Source organism: Pholis gunnellus (assembly GCF_910591455.1).
Source record: "Pholis gunnellus genome assembly, chromosome: 2".
In the NCBI taxonomy this organism is placed as follows: Eukaryota; Metazoa; Chordata; class Actinopteri; order Perciformes; family Pholidae; genus Pholis; species Pholis gunnellus.
The window spans coordinates 24,337,238-24,360,983 of record NC_136536.1 but is presented as its reverse complement, the minus strand read 5'-3'; the positions used below and the strand labels follow the sequence as shown (position 1 = coordinate 24,360,983).

General features: G+C 41.6%; 2 protein-coding genes across 2 annotated transcripts; both read left to right on the top strand.

Moving 5' to 3' along the window:
• Positions 1 to 691: 691 nt before the first annotated feature.
• foxp3b (forkhead box P3b) lies at positions 692 to 14,344 on the top strand (the record flags this gene model as incomplete). The annotated part of the gene is made up of 11 exons (XM_079177035.1): positions 692 to 829; positions 4,475 to 4,562; positions 4,722 to 4,896; positions 8,647 to 8,739; positions 9,586 to 9,673; positions 10,847 to 10,921; positions 11,097 to 11,250; positions 11,610 to 11,686; positions 12,573 to 12,674; positions 13,586 to 13,707; positions 14,103 to 14,344. The coding sequence occupies 11 exons, from the start codon at positions 692 to 694 to the stop codon at positions 14,158 to 14,160; spliced, it is 1,170 nt and encodes a 389-aa protein (XP_079033161.1). The 3' UTR covers positions 14,161 to 14,344.
• A 1,101-nt stretch (positions 14,345 to 15,445) lies between these two features.
• Positions 15,446 to 22,104, top strand: trappc6b (trafficking protein particle complex subunit 6B). The gene is made up of 6 exons (XM_079172256.1): positions 15,446 to 15,671; positions 15,758 to 15,825; positions 17,242 to 17,359; positions 17,521 to 17,604; positions 19,556 to 19,649; positions 20,002 to 22,104. Exons 1-6 carry the CDS (start codon positions 15,591 to 15,593, stop codon positions 20,031 to 20,033), a joined length of 477 nt encoding a protein of 158 aa, XP_079028382.1. The 5' UTR covers positions 15,446 to 15,590; the 3' UTR covers positions 20,034 to 22,104.
• The last annotated feature ends 1,642 nt before the right edge of the window (positions 22,105 to 23,746 follow it).

Sequence of the window (23,746 nt, the reverse complement as noted above, 5' to 3'; positions counted from 1 at the left end):
TGTTACCAAGTCTGTTTCACACCAGCGGCCTAACAGCTGAAAGAATAAGAATACATCCAAGCAACACATTAACTTAGAGAACAGACACATGTAATCCTAGTCAGATCTATGGTGTTCTCTATGAAGCAATGATTTATGAATCTATTGATTTAAACACATTCACAGTCAGTGATTTCTCCAGCTGTCCTTCCTGAATGATGTGTTTATCTTTGACGTATTCCTCTGATATCATAGTTTTCTCTTTATTTGTAAAATGTGCCGCTCTGCTGACAGCAGACTTGTCCAAGGTTGTGATTGGTCAGATGCTGCAAACAGGCGCTCGCAACCAGTTAGAGAGAAGCTGGTGGATTCACTGAGTTGATAGGTTAGTTAAACCAGAAAACCAAAAGATACCCTGGTATGTTGAACGCGCTTCGTACTACAGGCCTCTGGTTAAAAGTCCTTTGTTTGTTTGACCCATCAACCTCCCTTCTCCTTTATTTGGGAAGGTGGCCCTCGAAGTCTTTTACTAATCAGTAACAAAAGGCTGAAAACCTCTGGTTCAAACTATGGGGAGCAGCGAGAGGCACTCTTCTGTTAAAAATAGATAAAATAACTTGATTAGCCAGCAGCCCCCATATATAACAAGTATGTATAAATGTTTTACAAGTTGCCACATTGAAGCATTTATGTCACTTCTGTCACTGCAGAGATGCCGGAGACTTCCTGTGAGAGCGGTGGCCAAGCTCAACCACAACATGACGAGATCAAACAGCTGAAGGAGCCCCGCCCTGCTGCACCTCCTCCTCCTCAGCCTCCTCGTCAGACCAGGGACCCCTCAGGAAGTCAGGTATGCAACAATTGACATCATGCAACACACTTCCCAGATCATTTGTCTCTATCATGAAAGACAGATTAAGGAAGCACTGGAATAAAGACACCTTCTAGAAACATCTTGAAACAGTGATTGTTGTATTGGGAGCTGAACAATAATTGACAGACTTTTGCATTTGCAGACTTGTGACTTGCAAAACAACGACCTCGTCTCAGCTTTGGAAGAATGCATTAAATATGTCTAGTTCATAGTTTTTACTTTGTAAGGCTCTCCACAACCACAACTCCTTTCTTTTAGGTATAAACACTATTGGTTTAGACTTGTTGCTCAAGTCAAGCACAGATGGTCTGCCTAATTCTCTCCACATTCATTTGATTTGAAATCATAATGCCTTAATCTGAATTAATATGTTTCAAATACTTAAATGAACTACATCAAAATCAAAACCAAGACAAACTTGATGCAAAACTAATATTCTGTTCACCATGTTATCATCATCATAGCTGCCACATTTCATCATTCTTATTGGCATATTGTGGCTCAAGTCTCCTTGTTCAATATGTTAGGATAAAGCTCTAAAGTATAAAATCCCCTACCGTCTGACAACCCGGTGACTGTCACATGGCCGCATCTCTTGCTTTAGAGAAACGTTATTTCGCATCTAAAGTCATGTGAAACCGTTCCCTCTTTATTTCAGTACGGAGCTGCTCTGGTGACACATCGTTGGCAGCTGTACTATGGTTGATAACTTTGGTTTGGGTTCCATTAATACCACTTTACTGACACTGTTAAATCATATAGTTCTCTTCTGATTTCCAGCATCAGGACTTCTTTGCATTCTTTAGTAACATTTTGTTACATTGTGAATTGAAATGGTCCACAAATGGAGCGTAACAGGCACACTTTAACCTTTAACCTCCTTTAACCTCCTGAAATGGAGCGCCCCTGCTCCCGGGAGAAACCCACGATGTAGTTAAGAAATATTGCTATTTCATAATCGTCTATCTACAGAACATCTTCATGTTATACTGTTTTCAAAATGTGAGTTCCTCAGCTTCCAGACTCTGTAAACCAATTGCATGTTGTCCAAACTATGTGTTATTAGAAAGTATTTTAACAATAAAGTTGTACAGAAACTTCATAAACATAAGAACAAGTTGTGATCAAAAGATACAGGATAACTTTCTAGTCACTCTACAATAGCATGATTGGTATCGCTGGAAACTAGGAATTCTGAGCTTTCTAATGCACCTGAGCTCACTTCACATCGGAAGACACAGTGGCCACAGTTGACGGGGTAACATCACACTTTTACAACTTTCACCAAGGATTTTTCACCCAAAACGCCCCAAAGGCAGATTTAGTCTTACATATCTGCTCAATTATTGTCGACAGGAATGCTACACTTGTGTATTGTGGCTGAAACTATACGTTTACTTAAGCCAACCTTTGGGTCTTAGTACTTCATTACAGCCACCAAACAGCAACAAACTCTACATCATTGTTTTGTGGATACCTCAGAGCCCTGTGGGCCATTGCATTCCTCAATGTATCTGCCTCTATAGCATGGAGCTCTTCAGTCATATATGCAATATTTATTGTGTTTATTACTATTTCAATATTTTGGGGAGATTTATGCTATTTGTAACATGGCTATATGGAAATTAATACAATTTTGATTAAAACTCCCAGTAAACAGTAAACATGGGCATAACAATGCGACCACCTCAGTATATCATTTTAAATTGTATCATAAATGTTGTAATTTAGTGTATTTTCATCACATTTATAGTTACACTTGAAGTCAAAGATTAGGAGCAGATATTCAGTGTTGTTCATTGTCTACGGGTTCTTGATTTTAATGATATATTGGCTCTGAAATTTACAATTTATACGAAGCTTTTTTCTTGCACCTCCATTTCCTCTGGAATTGTAATAGAATATGTTTATTTAAATTGGATTAATATTCCTTAGTGTCTCACCTTTCAACGGAGAGCAGAAATATGCATACAAGCCACATGGTTTAGGAGCTATACCTCATTTATTTTGGGCATATTAACATTAGACTTTTTTTTTTAAATAAGGCTAAAACTGCCAGAGTTCAGGTTCAAGGGGTGTGGATCATGCAGTGGCGGGCCGTGCATTCTATACCTGGGCCTTCACTGCTGTCCTGCAGCTGAAACACAGCTACGGTTATTATTTGTTTCGTGTCAAAATATAGCCAAGACCTGTAGATAGAGTGCGTCTCCTCTCTGCTCTGACTGCAGCGCGAGACTCCTGTGAGTGCTTTGGGGCGGAGGAGGGGCTCACGGCAGCACCCGCTGCTCGTTCACAACAGTGCAGAACGTACGAGCTTTAACGTCAGAGTCACCAGAAAAGTCTCCAACAACACCAGAACAAGTCGCTAGATTTGTCGCTAGTGGCTTTTGACAAAAAAAGTCGCCAAGAGGGTTTGGAAAGTCACCAGATTTAGCGAGAGAGTCGCCAAGTTGGCAACACTGGCACCGACTAAATGTGTCCCCAGAGCAACATTGGACGTAACAATGGTTCCTATCACATATAAAACCAAATAAAAATCCATCTTCATAAAAAAAGTTGTACAAATAATAATATATAAACAAGCATCTTAAAGCTACTGCAGATGTAAAAACAAAAGCAGTTAACTTACCAAAGCTGCTGTTCACTATTTAAAGACAAAGTCCATCCTCCTTTCTTTGTTAATAAAGAGTTTAATCTCACGGTTGTTCAGTACATCCGTGTGTTTTAGTTCCAGTAAGAAGTCCTTCTGGATTCATGGATGCCAGTGAAGACAGTCGAGCCTCCCCAGTTGTATTTCTTGAATAGGTTTTAATGCGTTTGAGGCTGAAAATGTCCGCTCGACAGAGGCAGCAGATATTGGGATTGTCACCGCCCAACATGTCACGCTAGCCCACTGACCAATCACGTACATGTAGGCCAGCTAGCAGCTCTGACACGTCAAAGAATACGCCCAATATGTCAAACTAAAGATCTGATTGGTTGAAGACTATGACAATCAACAATATCGTCCCTATTCACTTAAACTGCACATGGAGGCACTGGTGAGTCTGCAGGCCTGGGGCCTCTCTTCTTACCTAGAGACACAGAGGTGAAATAGACAGGAGCAGGAAAAAGACAGGAGCTATTTTAACTTCTTTTTCTTTTTTAAAAGCCTCCTGTGGACAGGTGTTGTAAATTAGCATTTGGCTACAAACACTTAACACAGTGCATCTGGGCTTTGTGCATAAATGTATGTTACAATTCTAATGCTACTGTGATGTCCATAAAATAAACATAAACATAAACATAATGAGAAAATAAGATAATGGGGAAAATGTTTTTATAAATTATGATACATGTAGTGTATTTAAGAAAAATGATTAAATTATAAAATAGCTATAACTTTGTGATTCTGACGGCCCACCACTGGGATTATGCTAATAATGAAATCTCACAAACACGCTCCTCCTCATGATCATCAGTGATATTTAGCAGGCTGAAATGAGCCACCTATGACAAGTTTGTCAAGTTAAGAGAGCTTGTAAAGGACAAATGATATCATGTTCTTGTACGAGGCCCAATTAACTATTTTAAAATGTTCACATCATCCACATGTTGACATTGGTGTTTTTGTCCTTCCAGAGTTCCAGTATGGAAGGCATAAAGCAGAAGCAGCAGAGACCATCAGTGCTGCGTCAGCTTACCCAAACAGCTTCCAGACGACAACACGGTACGCAGACACTTCAGTATCCTGAGTTCCACACACGCAAAATCATTTTTCATCAGTTTTCTTATCTGAATAAGTCAACTGAATACAGATTTTAGGACCATTTTCAGCATCGACAGTGGCAGTATTGCTGTTATATACCTCAATGCTTTCTTACCCTAGTGCATCCAGAAAATAGTGCAGCCATCTCCATTTGCAAGGAAGAGGTAGATGCTGTCCGTCTACCCCAATTTTCTTCACCACACATGGGCTCCTCTTCCAAGCAAAGTCATCTTTACCTCCCCTTGAGCAGAGATGACCCAAAGCAGAGCTCCGTCCAGGCCAGGCTTCATGATGGGTGACTTCCTCACATTTACACTGACTGACAAACAATGCAAATGACTCAATGCATCATAAGATAGCAAGATCAGTTGCCATCTAATTAATGGGTTGACTAAGAAGATGGTATGATACAAAATTGAAATATATCTTTATCATATATAATTCAAGTTTCCTTATGTGGTGAGATTAATGAATACAGATTCAGTTGTGATGGTGGAACAGTTGACCAGCTGAAGGAGTCATGGGAGTTTACTCATCCATCTTACGTGTGTGTTGTGGACTTAGAAAAAGCTTATGATCCTGTCTGTAAGGGGAAGAGGTCAAACACTATCTCAGTGGGGATTGGGCCACATCAAGGTTCAGCCTTTTCATTGATTCTGTTTGGACAGAATCTCAATGTGCAGACGAGACGTGAAAGTGTCCACTTCCGTGACCTCAGGATTGAGATGGTTCTGTGGCACTAGGGTTGCAGAGATGAGTGCCAGCAACTGAACTTTGCTGCAATATGATTCTTTGTCACTGCCCCAAGTGAAGCACTTCTAGTATGTTGGGGTCTTGTTCACTAGTTAGTCCAGTGGTTCTCAAACGTTTTCTGTCACGCCCCACTTTGGAGGAAGAAAAATGTTCACGCCCCACCGCCCCAACTAAATTGTAACAAAATGGTCCATGTTGAACTTTTATTGAAATAACTGACTCCTCCATCTGTGCCTTTTCAGATAATAGAATAAAGAAAAGTGCAATCACTTTCAAGTAAACCAGGTTTCTCCATCAGACAAAAACAAATACAATGTGCCATCACTTTGTTAGAATAATGCAAATAAAGTTCTATCTGTGCAAAAAATAACTAATATTTGGCAAAAAATAGCTTATTGTGGCTGCAATTAACCTGTTTTGCACTGAATATCTTTTCAAGATAATAACAGTAATGTGCAACCTGTGAAAACTAAACAAAACAAGTTAAAATATTTGGCAATTAAGAGTTTTACTGAGTTTAACACTGCATATCTTTTCAAAACAATAACATGCAACCTGTGCAAAACTGAGCAGGAGAATTTTATTCTAAATATGAGCTTTAAAATGTAGCATTCTGGTGTACTCTGAGAATAAAATTAAGTGATAAGACATTTACTTATTTATTATTTAGTTATTAATCAGTATTTCAGCTCTATTATTATGAACCTTTATTTAGACAAAATCCATTGAGAACGAGGTCTCATTTTCCAAAGTTTTAGTCAAATAAAAACAAAGATAGCAAGAGTAGTGAGAACCATCGCCTGTACAAATAAAGTGATTAGTTTTCATTACTGTACGGCTTCATATTAACTTCTACTGTTACTGTGAAGCTGTTAGGATTGTGGCCAATCTTCTATTTGCAATTAATATGCATTCAATCCAGTTCTATTATTTAAATTAAAATGGTAATCTACTCTGGCTAAGGTAGCTTATCAAGAGTAAAATAATAGCTGTGATTTAACTGCACGTGGGACTGTTGGTCCTCTGGCTGTGGTCATCACAGTGAACAGTGTGATGAGAGGACAGTGAGCCCTTGTTGCTGTACTTCATCTCCTTGGAGCAGAGGCTGCATTCAGCATACCCTGTCTCATCAATGTATTTAAAACACTGTGACAGCAGGAAGCTGTACTCACGTCTGTTTAGACCTCCACCTTTATCCAGACCCAGCTCCACCTTTATCCAGGCCCACCTCCACCTTTATCTAGACCCAGCTCCACCTTTATCCAGACCCACCTCCACCTTTATCCAGACCCAGCTCCACCTTTATCCAGACCCAGCTCCACCTTTATCCAGACCCAGCTCCACCTTTATCCAGGCCCACCTCCACCTTTATCCAGACCCAGCTCCACCTTTATCCAGGCCCACCTCCACCTTTATCTAGACCCAGCTCCACCTTTATCCAGGCCCACCTCCACCTTTATCTAGACCCAGCTCCACCTTTATCCAGACCCAGCTCCACCTTTATCCAGACCCAGCTCCACCTTTATCCAGGCCCAGCTCCACCTTTATCCAGACCCAGCTCCACCTTTATCCAGACCCAGCTCCACCTTTATCCAGGCCCACCTCCACCTTTATCTAGACCCAGCTCCACCTTTATCCAGGCCCACCTCCACCTTTATCCAGACCCAGCTCCACCTTTATCCAGGCCCACCTCCACCTTTATCCAGACCCACCTCCACCTTTATCCAGACCCAGCTCCACCTTTATCCAGGCCCAGCTCCACCTTTATCCAGACCCAGCTCCACCTTTATCCAGACCCGGCTCCACCTTTATCCAGACCCAGCTCCACCTTTATCCAGGCCCAGCTCCATCTTTATCCAGACCCAGCTCCACCTTTATCTAGACCCAGCTCCACCTTTATCCAGGCCCAGCTCCACCTTTATCCAGACCCAGCTCCACCTTTATCCAGGACCAGCTCCACCTTTATCCAGACCCAGCTCCACCTTTATCCAGGCCCAGCTCCACCTTTATCCAGGCCCGGCTCCACCTTTATCCAGACCCAGCTCCACCTTTATCCAGGCCCAGCTCCACCTTTATCCAGACCCAGCTCCACCTTTATCCAGGCCCAGCTCCACCTTTATCCAGGCCCGGCTCCACCTTTATCCAGACCCAGCTCCACCTTTATCCAGACCCGGCTCCACCTTTATCCAGACCCGGCTCCACCTTTATCCAGGCCCGGCTCCACCTTTATCCAGGCCCGGCTCCACCTTTATCCAGACCCAGCTCCACCTTTATCCAGGCCCAGCTCCACCTTTATCCAGGCCCAGCTCCACCTTTATCCAGACCCAGCCCACCTTTATCCAGACCCAGCTCCACCTTTATCCAGACCCAGCTCCACCTTTATCCAGGCCCAGCTCCACCTTTATCCAGGCCCAGCTCCTTCACATCTCAGCCCTGCGTCAAGCTGCGCTACACAAACAGCCTCGTCTTCCTGAAGCTCTTTGACCTCATCATCTCATCAGTATCTGGGCCTTTCATTCTACTTTGAGTTAAAACAAACAACCTGCAACCAGATCCGCTCTGTTCGGGTTTAACGTTAACGAGTGACCGCGTGAACTGAACCGGAACACGGGGGGGGCTGCATGTTTCATCACGTTACATTTTTTCCTCCTAAATCGCGATAATGATGAACGTTAACAGTCCACAAAGTTCCGCATGCAGTGGACATTAACTTAACCCAGCAAGTATGACCTGTAACGGAACATAACAGAACTTAAACTGTAACGGCGTATTTCGCCGAAAAGCGACAAGTTTGCAGGTATGAATAAAGTTCTTGAAATAAAAAAATGATGCTTTTCCCTCTGCGCCCCACCTGCAATACCGCTGCCTCCCACTAGAGGGGCGCGCCCCACAGTTTGAGAAATACTGAGTTAGGGTAAGATTAAATGGTTGGTCATTATTCTCACAACCAGAGGTTGCTTGTCAGAAAAATTCCACAAAGGTAAATTAAAGTGTTAAAAGAAAACAAGGAACACTGGATATTAGGTGAGGAAAGAAGCCTGGCTGGCCTGCTAGTACTTGAACCCACTGCTAATCATTGACCGCCAACATCCCCAACATCTGTACCATTGTTGCTGCAGAGGGTGAAATATATGGAAGCGACAAAAAAGGAACTTTTCTTCACTGTAGAAACATCTTCCAACTTTTGGCTCAGCTCTTTCTCAAAGGTCTTCCCTTGTACCGCACAAGTCTGAACGTACTTCTGTTACAACACGAGGAGATGATATAACTGACACATTTCTGTTCCCGCCAGCATCCCTGAGGAGAGCAGAGCTCTGTTTGTGAGTGGCCTCTGTCGCTGGCCCGGCTGTGACGTGATGTCTGAAGATTTCCCTAGTTTCTTAAAGTAAGTCGACGGCTGTGTACTACATTCATGGTGTGGCATATTTCAACTTTCTGGAGGTACAGATTAAGTTGATATCAGTAATGTAATGTGACAATTACCTAACAATCATTATTTGCCTCTTTAAAATAAATGTAGCAACATATATAGCAGCTGCTCCATCTCACCCAGAGTACGATCAGCAGTACTGAGTCCAGTGCTCCATCCTGGCAGCACCATTCACCGAGGACACTATGAACACAGAAGATTTGAGATGCCATGTAGTTAGGAGGCACATTTTGAGTTTTAATGGAACTAGGCCAGCACTTCCATTTCCATTTGCTCCCAGTGCTAATCTAGGCTTCATTGAGTGGTTGTGAGGACCCAGTAACTGCACAAAGCACCTCACAAGTCCTGTGAGGTTGCCAAGTTTGAGCTCTGTCTGTTTTCCAAGAATAGGACCAAAGTGGGTCTTAAATGACGAGCTACCTAACATATATGAATGCATTAGGAAAAACAATCCAACATCTTTAAATGATTCTAGAGGTTTCATAAATGACAAAATTATACGTTTTGTTTGTTTGTTATTGTTAATAACACATTCTGAAAAGTTTATAAGCAATTTGATTTTGAAAAATGGTTTAATCAACATTATATAAGTGCCGGTTTGCTAAAGACCTCGAAATATTTGTTCTTATATTGATGCCCTGTATGGTGATTTATGTTGTTTCACAGGTTGTGCATAATGTGTAGCTATAAAACGCAGATACATTGACACTAATACATTTGAGTTTCTCATCGGTTTCTTGGCAAACAAGTGTACTTCCCACAAACATTGGACAACTAACCGTATACTATTTTGTGTTCTAGGCATCTCCATTCTGAACACAGTTATGGGGACAGAAGCATTGCTCAGTGGAAGGTCCAGCAAGATATTGTTCAGTGCATGGAAAGTCAGGTGGGCCACAGAAACCTAGAAGGTCTACAACCACATCATGAATATGCTTGTGAAACTAATTGTCTAAAACATGGTGTAAGCCATCTCCCCCACACTACATCATGACTTATTACACCTCACTTACTGGGTAAATACCCTTTAAGTAAACCATGACATTGAAAACAAACAGGCTGACTTTAGCCATGCAACACAGAGTAATCCGATTGAACCGGGCTCAACTTTTAGTGGACTGCAATTCAACATCTTCTGGCAAAACGCTGCGTTGGCCAATCAAAAGCCACATTTCTGTTGGATGACTTTGTAACATGAATGATGTATTTCTACTCATCTTTGACAATAGAAGAAATGCAGATGATTGCTGAATGCCTCTGAAAATATTTTCTGGAGTTATAAACTCTTCTCAGATGAAAGCATTTCTTTACACAAAGCTATTTAATGTCTTAACACCTGCTAAATGAAAGAAAAGAGACTAATAGCAATAGCTGCTGGTATGGTTCAGTTTAAAATAGCTGTATGTCAACACTGTCTTCTAACATCCAAATGCAACTGTGACGGCTGTGAGGTTCATAAATAAAGATAAGGTGTGGAGGTCCATCCGGTCTCATACTAGGATTGAGTTGCCTGACTTTAACCTAACTTAAGCATACATAGATTGCCGTACATTGAAGAAATACTCCAGTATAGCATAGACTTCATATATGATGGACGGCGTGCCTGCCCTTCCTCCCAATGTACTAAAGTGAAGCCAAAATATCGGAGCTAGAGTTTGCATGGAGGGTGGAGCTGAAGTCCCGCCCACACACCCGCCAAAGCCAATCCGGAGCTGAGCACGGCCACATCTCGTTAAGCATGTGCCACTTAGCTGTGTCATGTTAGCACCACAGTCGCTGTTTGGCTAGACAGACACAACAACTAAGCATAATACCTCTATGAATATATTTATGATTACATAGACTTGTGACGGTTAAGGGCAGGGAAAGTTACATCTCTCTCGTACAATTCCTGAGTCTCCGGCTCCGCGTGGACTTCTTCACTCAGAGCAGCTTACAATAGTGATGACTCATGTCTCACCACTTTTTAATGACTAACAAACTCTGTGAGTCTCGAGTTATAAAATCACTTATTTAAGGTCAATTTGATGTCAATCTAACCTTGGGCATTCTCTGTTTTCAGCTCATCCTGGAACGACAGAAACTCATTGCGATGCAACTTCATCTGCACCTCTCTGAACACAAACACACTGATTTGGTATGTTGGCTTTCACTGTTTTTTCAGCTTTATTTGTCTGATAAAAGAAGGGTTAGTGTAGCTTGAAGAATTGTAAGAAGTCTTGAATATTTAGTAAAAATTCTTGAATGAACTTCGACCTGGAAAGAAAGCACATTGAACTGTTCATGTCCACCTCCATCATTGCATGCTGAAGGCAGCTTCTGAGTGGCCGTACAGTCTTCCTCTGTTCCTGCCCCAGCCCCAGGTAACAGACGGAGACAGAGTGCAACAATGGGGCATTAAACATCTGGAGGAGTTGTCCCAGCATGGCTACAGCATGGCTACTGGTTCTGCTCACACTCTCCCAGGTAACACACTTTTTATGGAAGTTTATTGATGACCAAACACTTCAGCAAGAAATAAAGCAATATCTGACACCTTACAGTCTATAACTTCTGATAACTTATCTGATTGTTTGAGAAAGCAGTCTCAAAAATAAAAAGTCAAAATTCAAAATGAAATCCATGAGATTTGTAGCTACAAATGTTGAGTTTCAGACTACGCCTGAACATTGTACAGTTATATTCACTGCTTTTCATTCATATGCGACGACACTAAAGGTTCCCACCAACACACTCGTATCTACACAAAGGTAGTTTAGAAGATCAGATGAATAATCATGATCTTAATCACATGTGTTTGATGACATATCATTGTTGTTGTACAGATTTGGTCCCCAGTATTGAATGTTACAAATACAACAACATCAGACCTCCATACACCTATGCCTACTTGATAAGATGGGTGAGTTTCTTTTATTAGATGTTCTATTATTTGTAAAGCTGGTCTTTTTATGACCGATGTACTTTGGCATTCACTGGTGATTTCAGAGAGCAGACTTTACACTCTTTAGCAGTGTTTTACAGTAAATTGTAAAGCTACTTTTTGGATCTTTTCATGGTAACATCTTTAAATATATTCAGATACACATAGATTAACCTTTCAAAAATGAGTTTGAAGTTCTAGTGTGTAGAATCTGGTGTCATCTAGTGGTGAGGTTGCAGATTGCCACCAACTGAAGTTCTCCTGTGTGCCAAGCGTGTAGGAGAACTACGGTCGACACGTTAAGATACGGAAACACTATCTAGAGCCAGGGTTTGGTTTGTCTGTTCTGAGCTACTGTAGAAACATGGCGGCTAGCTCTGTGAAGATATATACATTCTAAAGTAATGAAAACTATTTCTATTTTCAGGTGATTATATACTAAAGAAAACATAATAATATTATATTCCATTTCTGCCAATAGATCCCCTTAAATGCTACACACTATACCTTTAAGTTAGCTCTAAAGGGCTGAAGAAGGGATGAAGATATGGGTCCAATAAAAAATGTTATAACCTAATCAGTACAAAGACAGGTGTAATTCAATTTACAGCATTCAGCTGTAGACTTGTGTACGTGTGTTTAGGTGTGTGTGTGTGATGATGCAAAGCTGAGTGCAGGTTTAAATTGGACAGAATGACATGAATGACTCAAACTAGGGAAATGATGCCTCAGCCGAAAGTAACTGTATTTGATGCACTCTAGCTCTGCTACACACTGTTGCAGTGGTGGCTGATCTCTACATTGGATGGCAGTTCCTGTCACATCTTGTCCGAGTGTGTTTCTCACTGTGTCTGACTGTTTGCAGTCCATCCTGGAGTCTCTGGACAAACAGCGCACTCTGAATGAGATTTACAACTGGTTCACTACCATGTTCTTCTACTTCAGACACAACACTGCTACCTGGAAGGTTTGAACTACTCAGATTACACATTCTCTCTTATACCTGATGAAATGATATGCATTACACTGTTGGAGCCTTACGGCAAATATCACTTGCTAAATCATCTATGTACACAGAAATGCATCTGCACTGTTTTTTCTTAGGGCTCAGTCACGTTGGGAATATTTCACACTATATTAAGTTAATTTGACTTCATATTTTACAGTTGTTACATTATGTTGTCATGTTATTATTTAAATACGAATCATGATCTTTCTACTAACATTAACCGAGTAGTTTTGTTACCTAAACCTGACTGATGTTTCACGATGTTTCACGATGGCAATGTGTGTTGCTGCAAGCGTGAAAAGAGGCTGATACAAGACATATTTATGAAACGTATTTTTGTATTGGAAACGTTGACATTCAATGTATCAGTGATTTACAGAAACGTACAATGCCAAAAGAAATGTCTGGCGGCAGGTTGGCACAAGTGCTTCTACTAATCACATATTCCAGAAAAGAGCAGGAGTGTGTGGTGCTCATCGCTGGCTGTTCCTCAGGTTAGGCAAACAGTTGACCAATCAGAGCTCTAGAGGCCGAGTTAAGAATGGGCTCGTCATATTGCTACATAGATAGCAAGCTACATATTTAAATCCATTACAAATTTCAACAGGAAAATGGTCATTTAGTGCAGATAAAGCCTAAATCAAATTAAATGTGGGTTTACTCTGGCTGAGTCAGATATGTTGAAGCGCTCAGAAAAATCTGAGATTCTCATTCATAAATACGACAAGTCAGCAGCAGGTATCACGGTATCATGAGTACACTGTTCAAAGCCATAGTCTTGCTGCCTTGTGATTTAGTCATGTGTTAAGTGATAACAACAACAAAAGAGCTTCCATCTATTGACAATACAATGTCCCTGTTCTACCCAGAATGCAGTGCGGCACAACCTCAGCCTGCACAAGTGTTTTGTGCGGGTGGAGGGAGGAAAGGGAGCTGTGTGGACGGTGGATGAAACCGAGTACCAGAGGAGGAAGGGACAGAAGTATCACAGGTACAAACATCCTCACATGAAAAACTCAGGAGTCAGGAGTCCAGTGCTGCTCGTGGGCAGACATTTGGGCCTGGAAGTGCTGAATTTAGTTCACCCCTGTTTCCTCAGCTAAAGCAAGAGACAGGCACAAATCAATCTCCAACTTCCACAAGACAAGGAAAGACAATGAAAGGAAGGAAAAGAGTTTGTACGAAAGGAAATGAGAATGTAGGAAAGAAAAGGTGGAGCTTCAAAAGAAATTTGAAATTCAATTCCACTTAATACTCAGCAGATTCTAATGCAGCAAATGTCTGCCCATAGATAGAAACAACAACAATGGCTATAGTGATAGCACAGTTAGCCAGTGTGTGTCACAATAAGTGTGTGTGTGTGTGTGTGTGTGTGTGTGTTTGTAGGGACTGTCCTGTGAAGTGGCTCACCTCCTACCCCCGGTACTGTCCAGAGGACCCCTGAACACCAGCAGGTGGAAGCACTGAGCCGAGTCCCGTTCACATGGAGAGGTGTACAGAACTGCATGAAGAATTGTTGAAATGCCTGTTTTTCTTTAGATTTATTTTGGAATGCCTTGTTGAACACTTCTGTGACGTTTGTTACATCGAGATGTTTTGTACACATACGTGTACAACAGCAGTTTTTGTACTCAACGATTTTTAATTCCAAAAGAAGTGTTGTAAAAATAAATGAAACTAACATGTGTGTGCGTCTGTCTTCAGTCTGATTTTAAACATCCATGAACTGGTGAATCCCGTCAATGAGTAGGTCAGAGGTCAGACTATGTTCACATCACCTCAAACAGAGAACGTCCTCCTACACTTAGTTATCTGCTTTTATTGTTTTTAGATCTATGATCTTGATTTTCACAAATACAATTTGAAAATGTGTCATTTATTCTCTCAACCCACTTTTTTCCTTTCCCACAACCATGTAAAAAGTTCAAAGGCAACTGCAAATCACTACCATATATTCTGTGACATGATTTAATACTGAAATATATATGTGGTTTATAGAGTAGCAACAAACTGTCATGCAAATGTATTTGACCCAACAGCTATGTGATATTCTATATTGTTCTTAAAGGCAACAAATCCCATGAAAAGACTAAAACCTTCCTGAGCTCTCAGCTTTGAGCACATTGGTTTCTTCTGAAGACATCAACCTAAAAAGGAAAAGTTCTAAAACTTGCCAAAAAGGTTCAGTCATTTCCTAAAGCAGCTGTTCACTTTAATTGGTAACACACGTGGCTGGATGACATGTAGTGTTAAAGAGACTAGGAAGGCGCTATACAAGTACAAGTCAATTTACCATTTACTCAAACAGGTGGATATACATGGATGTATACATTCAGAACTATTTTCAGTGGTGGATTAATCCACATTTGGCACTGGTATGCGTGGCAGCAGGTGTATGTGGGATTGAATAAGCTCTGTGTATGCATGTTAATGAAGGAACATGTGTGACCTGCGTGTTCAACATAACATAATAACTATATCTATTCTGTCTTTGCTTTCTTCTTTTTTACATTACAAATATTTTCGCCAGACAAAAAAACAAAAGATTCTTGTTAAAAAGTTTAACAAAAGCTAAATGAACTTTCTTTGCTATTGCTATTTCTAGAACTTGTCTGTTTATTCTGATGACGCAGTTTCACCTCCAGGCCAGCTGGTGGCGGTAGTGCAGCAGAATATATATCGGATAGATATTAGACGCTCACCGGCGGGTGAACGAGCTCAACAAGGAAGCAGCAGAACGCGTTTGTTTCGTGTTGGAGTGACGTTATTTAAGAAAGGTCCTGTTCACAGGTCTGTCTGTGGGTGTCATGATGTGTGAGTGACCCAGTGAACCAGCTGCTAACAGACCGAACCACAGCCTGTAGGGGTACAACAATGGCAGACGAAGCTCCTTTCCAGTTTTTACACTACGAAGTCATTCAGTACATTTACAAGTCAGCTGAGAACGGAGAGACGGTAAGAGTGTCAGGAAGCTGCACTTTTCTCCGGACAGTCAGTGGTCGTCACCTGTGTCATTCATCACTTCTCTGTCCTTCGCTCAGGAGAATGGACGAAATATCGCCAAGCTGGAGAATCTGGGCTTCAGAGTGGGCCAAGGTCTGATGGAGAGGTAACCCTTCTGTACACTGACGGTGTGTCTGTACACTGACGGTGTGTCTGTACACTGACGGTGTCTGTACACTGACGGTGTGTCTGCACACTGACGGTGTCTGTACACTGACGGTGTGTCTGCACACTGACGGTGTGTCTGTACACTGATGGTGTCTGTACACTGACGGTGTGTCTGTACACTGATGGTGTTCTGCCTGCATTCAATGCTAAATAAGTCTTTGAGTCACTGGCTCATTATGGATTCAATAGCAATGCCTTGGACCTCCAGAGACTCTGAAAGGTGACTCAGAGCTTCATTGTTTCATATATTCTGATGGATTCTATTTACTTTATATTCACCCTGTAAATGGAACAATATGAGCGGTTAACCTGTTTTTAATATATTTGTTATACATTACAGGCACGAGGCAACACAAATTAAACTTAATTATTATAATAATAATACTTTAAGGTGTCAAGAAATCTGATATGCAGAGGCAAACCAACGCTAGCTGTGTTTCCACTCCCATATTAGTATGTGCATTAGTATTGCATCAAAATAAGCTGTATGGACACAGCATAGTCTGATTTAAAGCAGTTTGAACATGGACACCATGGACATATGAAGACGGCGTCTCATTCATTCCTATGAAGGACTCCTATCTTTTTGAGCCCTATGGCGTCACGTGACACACCTGGAAGTTGTAATTCAACCAGTTTCCACCCCTTCCTGGTTATTCATTCATTCTGTCTTTGTCTCTGCATTTCACATGGCCAATACCAGCTGACATGAAGGAACAATGAAAACAAAGCCATGTTGTTTCCAGTTCATAAGCTCTACTTCTTCATGTTACAGAGGAACCTAACGTAACTTCAGACTAAACTACGCTGTAACCGGGTTTATCTGATGGAAATGCACTCATTCTTTTTGATATTTTAAAAAGTTGGCTTGAATTGCTTGACAATTGAAAGGACACATGACTACTGAATGTATCTACTACCAAGTATTGTGTGTGTGTGTGTGAGTGTGTATCAGAGCCTGATAGATGTTCTTCCTCTGGGCCATAGAGCTCCAGTGTTATAAAAACGCATCAAGGAGCCACACTGTTGCACTGACATGTTCCTTCATTACCATGAACACACACTGTAGTTTATTTTGACTCAGTCCCACATACACTCACTAGAGAAACAACTGTGGAGAATAGTCCCCAAATCCATGCATCATTTCCTGTTGTTTGAGTTCTGTTTGACTTAAACTGCAGTGATCAGCTGTTTCACAATAGACTGAATGACACTGCATACGGTATTTAGCCACCGACAAAGCTGAGAAGTGGGACTAACACATTGGGTCTTGTGTAAAAAAAAAAAAAAAAGCAATGATACGAACAGTGTCAAGCCTCTGGACTTCATGTAAACAGCTTTTCCTTTTCTCCAGACTTACAAAAGACACGGCGCGGTTCAAAGACGAGCTGGACATCATGAAGTTTGTCTGCAAAGACTTCTGGACCTGCGTGTTCAAGAAGCAAATCGACAACCTTCGAACCAACCACCAGGCAAGCTCTCTGTAGTTCCTCTCATTCCTACAGTAGGTATATCTTTAACATAACACGAGCCAGCCCGACAAACTGACGTCGTTCATTTTGTTTCAAACATGCATAATACACAAATAAATATCAGTTATTCACCAGCTGTACTGCTGAATGCTGTGTTTTAGGGCATCTATGTTCTCCAGGACAACAAGTTCCGATTACTGAGTCAGCTGTCAGCTGGGAAGCAGTACCTGGAACACGCCCCAAAGGTGCCCTGCCTCCATTTCAGACAATTTATTATTACAATTTAGACTTTATTATGACTTTCTGCAGTTTCCTGTTTGTGAGGCAGCTGATCCCAGACCAGCAGGACATCACTCTGCTCCTGAGTGCCATTAAGATAACTTTTAAATGAGCAACATTGCACAGTGTAGGTTGATTAGCTGTAAGCAAATAGCCTGCAGGTTACTCCTGTTCACTTTGTTACCTTCAGGTGCAGGGACGTCCTGGTCACAATCCAACTCTTTTAATCTGCTCTCAAATCCCGCTTCATCTTTTTTAGATTTTGGTTTCATTAACATGTTCACAGTACACAGCTAGAGTTTTAGTAGAGTAGTTCTGTAAGAACATACAGCCTCTGTCCAGCTCACCTTTGGTGTTTCTTGTGAATGCTGTGTATTGTGTAATGTAGAGCAGTGATTTTCAACCGCTGTGCCGTGAGAGATCGTCAGGTGTGCCGTGGGAAAATGTCCAATTTCACTTAATGAGTCCAAAAAAATATTATTTAGTTGTTGCAAATACTTTGCCATTGTTGAGCGTCTGAGCTGCAATATAGTGGCTGGCTGAGTAATAATACTCTTCCATGCCAGTGGGGGGCAGTAGGTAGCGCAATAATGACTTTGTTAATTTAAAACAGTAGAATGAAATGACGCGTGGGAGAGGTTGTGGTGACGAGACGAACAGCGATGGAGAAATATTTGAAAAGGAAAAATTCAGACTCTGATCTGAACCCTGGACAAAATAAGCCAGATGAAAAGCCTCGTAAGCATCAACACATTGAGAGACTTGGCGCACTTAGCACGAAGTTCACTCGGCGAAAACCGACTTAGCAGCTCAGAAATTTAAATTTGAACTGCTCAGCAATCGCTTTGCAGTTGACGTGGAAAGAGCACCTGTGCACATCCACATGGAGCTGATAGACCTCCAGTGTAATGACACTCAAGGCAAAGTGTGACTCTGTGGGCGCTGCAGGTTCCAACCTCACCCCCGAAACGATGCCTTAACTCCGCCTACTGTACATGCTGCTCAAATGCTCTGCATGTTTGGAAGCACATACCTGTGTGAGCAGCTTTACTCCACATTGAGGGTTTCCACAGAACATAACCCCAGATATTAATGAACTGGCAGCCAAGAGAACATCTGGCTCTGGTACGTATGCATACCATAATGTAGCTACCTAAACATGTGTTCTTTTTGCACTTTGTCCAATATCCCTTCTGTCCTGTTTATTAAATGGTGACTCTATTTGGCCCTCAACGTAGTCCTATTGTTAGTTTAGTCCAGGGGCGTCAAACTCATTGTTGATCTGGGTCCGCATCAGCATCATGGTTGCCCCCAAAGGGCGGGTCGTCATCGGCGGGGAGGGGGGCTGCTGCTGCTGCCACTTACACTGGTGGAGGTGTACGCGCGCGGATCGGGGAGGAGCTCCACCATGCGCGATACAGAGAGCAGAGGATATTTGTAAATTGTATCAAGTCTGACTTTTACATTTTTTTTTTTTTTTTTTTTTGGCGGATTCGCGGGCCACATAAAATGACGTGGCGGGGTGTTTGACACCCCTGGTTTAGTCCCTCTCTGAGATTGAGTTTGACACCATGGCATAGATGCTGTATTATGATAAAAGGTGTCATTTGGTAACGTTTTTGGTTGTTGGTGTGCCGCGGGATCTTTTTAATGTAAAAAGTGTGCCACGGCTCAGAAAAGGTTGAAAAACACTGCTGTAGATAACCAGACAGGATTTAGACAACCTCCTTCAGCATGATGCAGGTTAAACCTGAACCTCCTTTATGCTGTATTTCTTTAGTTCATTCATGGCTGTCCATTCTCAGTGTTTTAGCAGCAAACCAGGATTTATATAGCTGATGATGTCCATCAGACATGTCTCTGTGACATCAGGACATCCTTGCTCCTCTTATGACGCAGATGTGTGTCTCTCTGCAGTATCTGGCCTTCACCTGTGGTCTGGTGAGAGGAGCTCTGTCCAACCTGGGAGTGAAGAGTATTGTGACTGCTGAGGTGTCCATCATGCCTGCTTGTAAGACACATCACTTACATCATCCAATCAGAGAAAAGAAAAATCTGAACTTTTGCCTTTTTTCAAGAGCTTTCAACCACATCTCTGTTATCATCAGAGAACCGAGTTCTTTAATTAGGGGCAACTGGCTCAGTGGCAGGTTGTCCTTTAATCAGAGGGTCGGTGGTTTGATCCCCCCCCCCTCTAGTCCATGTCCATGTGTCCTTGCTCCCGTAAGCTGTGCCCGCTGTGTATGAATGATCAGAGTATGAATTTTAAACACATTTAAGCAGAAGGAAATCATTTTTATTTCTGAAATAAGAATGACGTATGGACTGACATGCTCTCTTCTCTCTGTTCTTTATCTCTGCAGGTAAATTCCAGATCATGATCCAGAAAATGTGATGAGGCCACACTCACTCTGCACTCTACTGCTGTCATACATCCTTGAGTTGCCGCTATTGTGTGTGTGTGTGTGTGTGTGTGTGTGTGTGTGTGTGTGTGTGTGTGTGTGTGTGTGTGTGTGTGTGTGTGTGTGTGTGTGTGTGTGTGTGTGTGTGTGTGTGTGTGTGTGTGTGTGTGTATTACGCCAGTGCTTCTGCACAGTTGCACAGTTGCAGATAAAGATCAGGCTACACTGATGTTAGTAGAATTAGATCCCAGTGGTGGCTGGGTATAATTGTTTACGACTCGTTTGATCTAAACATTTCCAATAACCCCAGAGTGATGTAAAGTCCAAATTAATTGGAAAAAGATAGCTGTAATCATTTCTAAAATTCACATATTTTGATATAACAAAATATTCTGCTTCAGTCCATATTTATCGGCGTTCACCCTTAAAAAAACGTCCCTGCAGAAAACTTCTTGCTTCTCCAGTTTAAGGGAATGGGAGATGACCTTCTGATGGGTTTAATTCATTCACACCTGTGATCAAATAAGAGACCAAATACAACTCTTGTGACCCGTGTTCCTTACTTGTCTCCCAGGTTATGTGCCAGTTAACTAGCAGAAGTGGAGTTGGACATAAATGCACCTGCGCCATGCACACACTTTACCATGAGCTTTAAATAGGCTCCTATTACTTTCACTCTGGTGGCACAAAGGTAACAGCAGGTTGAATTCATACACAATAAACTGTTAAATATGATTTATATATGATATAAATGTATTAAATAATCAATGAGTTTGTTTGGATTTACCATGTGTATGGGCCCTACTAGTTAGAGCTGTAGAGCTTCTCAAAAACCAATTTTATGTTTAAGCAGTTCAAAGAGAAATAACAATTGTTTAACAAAAATAACATTGTATAGACCAAAAATAATAAATACAACACAAGTCCATGTCTCTACAATTCAACATCTAATAAAACAACTTGGAGTTGGAGAAAGTGTTGCGACAGTGAACGGCTTCAAGAATGTTCCCCTCAGACATGCCGACCTGTGATCTCATGAACAGATGAGCACATGAATGAATGAAGACATTGCCTGTGATCGCATAGTGAAGATGCTTGCTCTCCAGTACTGGTCATCAATCCTGTTGAAGCATGAAAGTATCCAAAGTGTTTACAATATGTTGATGGCTTTTTTTTAAGTTGCTTGATTTCAGGTGGAATCAGTTGCAATAAATCAGTCTATGCTCCAGCTTACATGATTGATTCTCTGGGAAGAAGCCCAGTTATAAACTCTTCTGGCAAACAGATCTTAGAAACTACAGAGCATTCAGACAAGTGTTCAGACCCCTTCACATTTTTACATTTGGTTATGTTGCAGCCTTATGTTAAAATAATTCAAATTCATCTATCTACACTCCATACCTCATGACAAAGCCACAACCACGTCTCAGAAATGTTTATGAGATGAATACTCTGAGGACATTGTATATACATTTCATGCAATACACTTTATCAGAATTCTCAAGCTACTCAAATTCAAGTATTTGCTCAGACAACTTTCATTTCCAGATGTTGACCGACTGAGACTGTGTTGGTCATCTCAGCGCTCATCCTCCTCATTCCCAGCAGGAGAAGGCAGCTGACACACTGTTTGTTACCTGCCCACCATCTGACAGTTACAGTACAGGAGGTCAGCTGTCTGCTGCTAGAAACCAGGCTGGACGTAGCTCTTAACTAGCTGAGTTGAAATAATACAAACCCGCCGCTGGAATGCAGACTGGCCAATCATAGCGTAGCATCGGCCAGCACTGACCAGGGCCTGACCACTATCCCGCTCTGCTCCATGTTTCAGATGTTCTTCATTCTCAGGCTGGTTTAGTGGATTTGAGGCAAATCATGGTGAAACTTGTAATCGTGATACTCGATACCAGGAGAGGTAGAAGATGATATTAGCTAACATTAGCACATCACTAACTAATGTTAGCATGTCTATGCTATGCTATGCTAGCTACTGAAGGTATACTGAATGTCTACACATGCTTCTTTTGCTTTTTAATGATTGGAAATGTGAATAAAGACTTACCAGCTTTACAGGAACAGTGTTGTTCCTTCTTTCATTGTCTCAATCTCTAGGTGATGTGGTTCACTTTTACTCTGCTCCGTAGCTTTAGCATCTTTTCTTTTCAACCAGTTTTCACTGCTGAATTATTTAACATCCTGATATATTCTTCAAATACTTACTGTAAACCTTTCTGTCTGCACCAAACATATTCCAAGTCATTTGCTGGAGACCATAAATGTCCACGAAGTATCATGGAAATCTGGCCAGTAGTTGTTGAGATACTTCACTGTGGACCAAAGTGTTGCATAGACTGAACGAGGAACATCACCATCCCTAAGACCTCCGTATCAAACAGCATGGGGCCATTTAGAACCACTATTAACACTTGAGATGTGGTCCGAGAACACGTCATACACGTTTGTTTGAAGCTCTCTGAAGCCTTTGGGCCTCTGCTACCAGTAGGACAACAACACAACCTGAATCCGTAGCCGATAGAGTCAGAACATTGTTTAAATGTGGGAACACAGTGAGATTACTGACGATGATACTGATGACCAGACAGGTTGGAAACAAAGTTAGTCAAAGTTATGTGGGGAAAAAAGGATTAGTGAAGGATTATTATCAGCTCTCAGGTGTGCTCACTTTCAGTCTGACCTCCAAATCAAGTGGTCAGTAGTTTCCAATCCGTTTGATTTGTGACCCTGTAAAATACAAGTGTTTACTTATGACCCGCAGTGTGGATGTGAATTAACCAAACAGTGATCTTCTCAGACTGTTTCATTTTGAAGGATATATATTGTTTGAAGAGGTGAAAGTGTTCAGTATTTTACAAGACAATGCCAAACATTTATGAAATGTCAGTACTAAACACTGTGTATTGTAGTTGCAATGATTATTATTTTCTTTCTTATCCCTTCAATCATGCTGTCTTTATCTTATTAACCTCTGGGGGTCCTCACCTCCATGTTGGGAACCATATGGATAATCTGGATGAATTGTTTCTAAACGTCCTGTGAGAACTAAAAAGAAAAACAGCCTGTTTCCAGCTGTGTGACAATGCATTTTCCAGTTCCTCCAACAGGCTTTTTAAATAGTTTATTTAGCTGAAGAAGTATGAGAATGTTCCCTTCTGTAGATTCGTGGGTTTCACTGGAAAGGAATGGTAAATGGTAAATGGATTTGTACTTGTAGTGCTTTTCTAGTCTTCTGACTACTCAAAGCTCTTTAACACTACATGTCATCACCTATTCACACCCATTCATACACTGATGACAGGGACTACCATGCAAGGTGCCACTATTTATCAGGACTTTCTAAGCATTCAAACCCATTCAAACACCGCAGACACAGCCCTCGGGAAAATTTGGGGTTAAGTGTCTTGACCAAGGACACATGGACATGGACTAGCAGAGCCGATCTCACAATGATCCCCGGTCGCCCAGGAAGGGGACTAAAGCTGTCGGACAAATGTAGTGGAGTAAAAAGTACAATACTACCTTCTGAGATGTAGAATTGTACTTAAGTACAGTAGTTGAGTAAATACACTAGCTTTCCACCATTGGAAACCCGACCATCACAGAACGGTGTTTAAACATGGACTTTACCCAGTCTGGCCAGAGATGCTCCAGCATTTGTCCTCAAACACAGAGGTCTGAAGTCTTGGGG

Coding starts and splice junctions, on each gene's coding strand:
- trappc6b (XM_079172256.1), top strand. CDS start 15,591: ATGGCAGACGAAGCTCCTTTCCAGTTTTTACACTACGAAGTCATTCAG. Junction 17,605..19,555: donor ACCTGGAACACGCCCCAAAG/GTGCCCTGCCTC, acceptor GTCTCTCTGCAG/TATCTGGCCTTCACCTGTGG. Junction 19,650..20,001: donor GGTGTCCATCATGCCTGCTT/GTAAGACACATC, acceptor TTATCTCTGCAG/GTAAATTCCAGATCATGATC.